This window comes from Erinaceus europaeus, chromosome 13, assembly GCF_950295315.1.
Source record: "Erinaceus europaeus chromosome 13, mEriEur2.1, whole genome shotgun sequence".
NCBI lineage: Eukaryota > Metazoa > Chordata > Mammalia > Eulipotyphla > Erinaceidae > Erinaceus > Erinaceus europaeus.
In genome coordinates this window covers 67832365-67838532 of record NC_080174.1, presented here as the reverse complement: position 1 = coordinate 67838532, position 6168 = coordinate 67832365, and the positions used below count along the sequence as shown (strand labels likewise).

The following is a 6168-nucleotide window of genomic DNA, read 5'->3' as shown; positions in this document are numbered from 1 at the left end:
GGAGAGTAATGACTGGATAGTGTGCGCAAAAATGTCACCTGCATTTATTGGGATGCCTCATTCACACACGACTCTTGGCCCCAGAGCCACCCATGCCCATTGGAATTGCTGCTGGAAACCGGCTGATGGATCAGAGGATGTTGGAAATGCCTTTCTCAAAATGCTCCTAAGTAAATCTCTATCCATATTTATCAGTTTCCTTTCTTTACTCTTCTTTTCCCTGATGACAAAGAATAATTGGCTTCCTTTTTTTCTCCTCTGACCAGATAGACTTTAGATCCTTTTCTTTGTTCTGTAACAGTCCTGGTGGAGTCTCAGGTTCTCTCCCTTTTGATCCAAGTCTGTTTGTTTAGCTGTCACAGTTTAGTAATCCTGTTGGGTCTTACCCCTGTAGCTGTGTGTCCTGTTCCCTGTCATTCACCGCATGGTGCAGTCAGAATCTTGCTTTCATTCCTCCCCCTCCCTCAGTTGTCATCATTTCTCAGGCTCTGGCTCCCCAGCCTCGGTGGCTTGGTTTACTTCATGGTGCTTGGTTTGCCCTCACATTTAGAGTTCAGTTTCTTCCATTTCTGGAAAACCCTTTGTCCCTGAGATTCTTTGTGGTCCCAGTGATCCTCACTCTGCAGCCCTGGCTGAATCCTGCTCCTCTCCCTCATTCAGACTATGAGGGTCGGAGGCATCCGGGTGGTTTGCTCTTTCCCTTCCCTCAGTTTCTCTAGGTCCTTCTCCCGCTGCTCCGCAGGCCCAGCTGAGTTTCTCCCCAGCCAGGGGGCCCCCTCCTTTGTCCCGGCTCCAGCTCGGACTCCCGCTCGGCTCGGGCTCGGGGGTGGGCCGGCTCCGGCTGGGGTCCCCCCGCCGCTGCGGCCGGCCCAGCCTTTCATCCCCGCGCGTGGGCCGCCTCCCCAGCCCGACTCGGGAGTAACAGCCTCCGCGGGCCGGCCTCCGCCTCCTTGCCTCGGGCTCCTCAGTCCTGGTCGGGCGAAGGTCGCAGCCGCCGGGAAGGCGGTGCGGGCAGCCGGGGCCCAGCCGGAGCCGGGGGACGGAGGACGAGGACGAGGACGAGGACGGGGACCGGGACGCGCCGGGCGGCGGCGAGGAGAGGGGCGGGGAGCGCGCCGGGCCTGGCGCTGCTGACAGGAGGAGCCGCCGCGCCGCGCCGCGCCGGGGCGGGCAGAGGGAGGAGCGGAGCCGAGGGGTGGGGAGGCGGAAACGGGCGCCGGGACCGACCGGCGGAGTGCGGGCGGCCGGGTGCGGGCAGGCAGAGGAGCGGAGCGAGACTGCCAGACCGGGCGAGGCGGGCGGACCGCGGACGGGAGCCGGGGCGCCGCCGCCACCGGGAGCCGCACAAAGGGCCGAGGCTGGGGCCGCCGCCGCCGCTCGAGCGCGCGGGCCTGGCACCGGCAGCCGCCGGGGCCCGGAGTGAGCGCGGCGCGGGCGGCCATGGCCGGCTACGTGCCGGGTCAGCAGCCGGCCAACCGCAGCCAGGAGAAGGAGTTCGTGCAGGCGTACGAGGATGTGCTGGAGCGCTACAAAGGTACGGCCCGCGCCGCGGCCGGGGCCTTCGGGGACGGGCCGCGGGCCCCGCTGCAGGTGGGAGGCCAGGCGGGGTCGCGCCCACCCGCGGGCGCGGGGGTCCGCCTGTGAGCAGACCTCGGCCGGCCGGTTTCTTTAGACTTGAGCTCAGCGGCGGGAGCCCTCGCCTGCGCCGGCCGGCGCTTTTCCTACCACCAGTTAGATTATTTGCCCGGTTATCTGGCCCCAGCTGGAAGGGGGCGAGACAAGGAGCGGGCGGCCCGGGAGACCGAATGCTGCGGGAGTTGCTGGGCAGGAGGAGGAGCCGGCCGAGGGAGAAACCACCCATTCTGCTCCCCGTGCGCCTCCTCTTTCCCGGTCGGCCACGCCGAGGGTCCCTCGCCCCCCTTTGTCTCCCTCACTCAGTCTCCCGTCGGTCGCCAGGTTTCCCTGGGGTCGGGGGCAGCGAGTGGAGCATCTGCGGGTGTCAGTGAGTGTGCACTTTTGGCGGCCAGGCCGCCTCCCCTGCTCAACCTCCTGAGACTTTGAGCCAGACTGAGGCGAGCAGGGGTCTGTTGCATTTTTTTTTCCCCCTTTAAAATAAAGATTTGTCTGGGAGCTCGGATTTCAGCCCCTGGAGGCTCTCTTGCTAAACAGTTCTGCAAGTTCATGCCTCATCCAACCCCTGGGTGTTTACAGAGAAAGTTTTGACAGCCCAGAGGGTCTGCAGATAGCATTTCCCTAACTACTGTGGGTGCCCGTTTAGTGGGAGCCAGAGATGCGTGGCCTCCGCCCGCTTTGATCTTTAAATGTCTAGTTCTGGGAGGACGGGGGGGGGGGGGCGGGCTGGGGGCTTTGTTTTGTGCGGCAGTTGTGCTTTCTACAGACATGGAGGTTCTTCCCTGAAACGACCTAGGCAGCACTTTCTCCTGTTTTATTCAGCTGGGGCCCTTGTGACTAGACCTTTACTTTCTTTTCATCTGAAGGAGAGAAAACTTCAGCTTCATAAGGACTGAGTCCAGCACATACCCAGTTTACAACACATACCCAGTGAAGGGAAACTAATGAAGAAGCAGTAAAACACCCCCCCCCCACACACACACACACACACTTTTTTTTTTCTTGTGGCCTTAGAACTCTGTTTGGAAAGGGGGGGTATTCAAATGCTAAAATGGATCTGCTTAGGAGTTCTACTTCTTCACCAGCTCCTGTAAGTTGTCCAGGTTTTCCTGCCTGCAGCAAGTTTTCTGTCAACCCCCTGTGGTCTTTCTTTTTAAGAAATTCGGTTCATTGCAGAGCACAAAGAAGTTAGATTGTGCTGCTCAACTTCATTGAAAAAAAAAATGCCACTACATCTCAGTAGTTCAATTAAGTTTCCTTTGCAGACTTTTGAGCAACACTTCGCTCCTCAGAGGGAGGATACTCAGGGCTTGTCTCGAGCTGTGACAGCTTTAAAACTCAGTAGAATTAAGACAAAAATAAGTAAAGAAATCTCAGCACCTCACTGGATGGGATCATATTGCTGGTGGCCTCTAGCTGAAAGGAAGTTGAATTCCTAGCAAATGAAACTAGGAAAGAAGGGGGAAGTAGAGCTGGTTCCAGGAGAAGCCTTTTATATTTAGGCCTTTGACTGTCTCATTCAGTTTGGCTTTCCCCTGAAGGACTTCATCAGGTGTATAGGAATTTGAGCTTTTCCAGACACAGATCTCATTCTTATTATATGTGCTTAACCCGGTACATCACCGCCCAGCTTCTAGGTCTCATTCTTGAGGGGTGGGGGGATGAATTAAAAATGGCAGCTAAAGTAAATGAACTTGAACTATATGTGGTTGTTGTGCAGTGGACTCTGTGATGGACTCTGATAAGTACAGAGTGTGTCTTCCCCCACTGCACCATTCTCAATGGGAAGTCAAGGTTGCTTGGCATCCAGGCTTTTGTTATTGTGCTATATGTAATTCCTGCATTTTTCCAAACTTAGAAAAATCCCCTTCCTTAATGGGAGAACTGTTTGCCTAAACAGAGAAGTTAGCTGGAATCAAACTACCAAAGGAGGTAGTTTGTGGAGATAAAATTAATAGAGATAAAATTATAGAGATATTTGGGGAAAGAGATTTTGACTACCAAATTAATCTGGATCTCTCTGTAGCTATTAATTTGTAGTCACCTCATTCTACAGTTAAATCAGATCTTTGTATTTAGAAAAAACTGAAGTATTCAGTTGTATGAAAATGCTCCTAGAAGGGGCAAACCCAAGAAGGGAAGCGATACATCTGCAGTGTGAAGGAAGCAAAGCAGTATTAGGAATGGTTGTCAAGCATGGATTTTCCAGAAATGTTCTTGACAACCATTTCCCTATGTGCTGGTAGTTGAACATGGGCAGGATTTGAAGATTCAGCATGGGCATATACACTCCCTCACTTCCTAAATATCCCAAAGGTTCTTTTTGAGCCTGGTTGGCCTGCAAACAGGAATTATTAGATAATAACTCTGGATCCTAGCATTACAGAGTGGGTCACAGCCAACAACAAATAGCAAGGTATTCCTCCCCCTCTTCTTTAATGATCTTGATCTTATTTATTTGATAGAGACAGCCATAAATCAAGAGGGAAGGAGGTGATAGAGATGAAGAGAGACAGAGAGACACTTGCAATACTGCTTCACCACTTGGCAAAGCTGACCTGCGGGTGGGGACCCTGGCTCTTGTACATCGTAACTTGTGTGCTCAACCAGGTGCATCACCACCCAGGGTATTTCTCTGTTCTTCCCATTCAACCAACAATTATTAGATATGTTGGAGATAACACAACATTAAACACTGGGAATGCCAGAATTGTGATTAAGATCTGGTTCTTGCTCTTGGTTGTTTGCATCTAGCAAGGGAAAGCAGAACAAGCAAGTAATTGTATTTTGTGATAACTACTAGAACAGAGATACAGGTAAATTACTATGAAATCAAGAGTATAGGTCTGGGTGGTGGCACACCTGGTTAAGTACACATTACAATGTGCAAGGACCCGGGTTTGAGCTCCCGGTCCCCATGTGCAAGGGCAAAGCTTTGCGAATGGTGAAGCAGGTTTGCAGCTGTCTTTTTTTAAAAAACATTTTTTAGTATTTATTTATTTTCCCTTTTGTTGCCCTTGTTTTTTTATTGTTGTTGTAGTTGTTGTTTTTGATGTCATCGTCGTTAGGACAGAGAGAAATGGAGAGAGGAGGGGAAGACAGGGGGGAGAGAAAGATAGACACTTGCAGACCTACTTCACCACCTGTGAAGTGACTTCCCTGCAGGTGGGGAGCTGGGGGCTCGAACTGGGATCCTTATGCCGGTCCTTGCACTTTGTGCCATGTGCTTTAACTCGCTGTGCTACCGCAGCTACTGACTCCCTCCCTGCAGATGTCTCTTTTTAAAAATATTTTTATTTGTTTATTATTGGATAGAGACAGAGAAATTTAGAGGGAAGGGAAAGGTAGAGAGGGAGAGAAACAGAAAGATACCCGCAGCCCTGCCTCACCACTCATGAAGCTTTCCCCTTAAAGGTGGGGACCAAGGGCTTGAACCTGTGTCCTTGCACACTGTGGTGTGTATGCTCAACCACGTATACCACTGCATGGCCCTAAGTGTTTCTCTTTCTCTCTCCCTCTCTATTTCCCCCTACCCTCTACCCTCTCCATTTCTGGCTGTCTCTATCCAATAAATAAATATAATAAAAAATAAAGCAAGAGTATAGCCATTTGGAGTTCATTGGGAGATTTGACAAAGGAGGTGGCAGTTGAATGGTTCTTTGTTGATAAATAGGATTTAGTCAAATTGGGGTGTGTGTGTAGGCCAGGGAATAGATAGCACCTGCAAAGGTAGGAAGGTATAAATGTGAATGGAAGTGTTTGAGGAACATGAGTAGTTAGGGATACTTATTTAAAATTTTTTTTTAAGTTATAACAAGAAAGAGAGAGTGAGAGAAAGAGAGAATGAATACACTGGACTAGAGTTTGGTAGGAGTAGATGATACTGTGAAGAACCCAGATTCTGACTTGTAAAAATTATTTACTGGCTTATTGCATGGTCAGTGTGGAAATTAACCATTGAAAGATTTAGAAAAAGCAACAGTTAATACACTGAATTTACTAAATGATACTAGAAAAGTTACCTGCTCACTAATTGCCATGCTTACATTTGCTGTCTGGAACACTATTTTCTTGTACCAGAGTGTTTATGAAGCTAGTAATCAGGTAGGTGATTGATTCATAAACATGGAAACAAAGGAAAGAGCAGTTCATTGTTTTTAAGAAATATTTCATCCAGGTGATGATGTGGGCCATTTACAAAGTTTTCTTTTCTGTAAATTCAAGTCCTTATAAATACCAAAGGAAACTAAAAAAGCAAGAGTCAGGTAGGAGACCCAGGAAATGATGATTTTCCTAGGATAGAGGCAAACTATATGAAGTTATATTTGTAAATAGTTTTAAGTTTTAGAGAGGAGGTTTAAAAACAAACACAATTTAAGGTGATTCTTCAATCAGAAAGGGTGACAAGGAAGTAGATTCAAGTAGATTCAGATTTTCTCTTTTCACTGAGCCTTAAAGACTAAAGACTTGGGACTGGAGGATAACTTACCTGGTAGAGCACACACTTTGTGTGAGGAGTTTTAGGTTCAGTCCTCA

General features: G+C 49.7%; 1 protein-coding gene across 1 annotated transcript in view; it reads left to right on the top strand.

Moving 5' to 3' along the window:
- Positions 1-747: 747 nt before the first annotated feature.
- Positions 748-6168, top strand: part of MACF1 (microtubule actin crosslinking factor 1) — a 434870-nt gene continuing 429449 nt past the window's right edge. Inside the window, exon 1 of the mRNA XM_060206158.1 lies at positions 748-1534. Within this exon, the coding sequence (XP_060062141.1) occupies positions 1441-1534 (94 nt within the window). The 5' untranslated portion in view covers positions 748-1440. The remainder of the gene's footprint in view (positions 1535-6168) is intronic.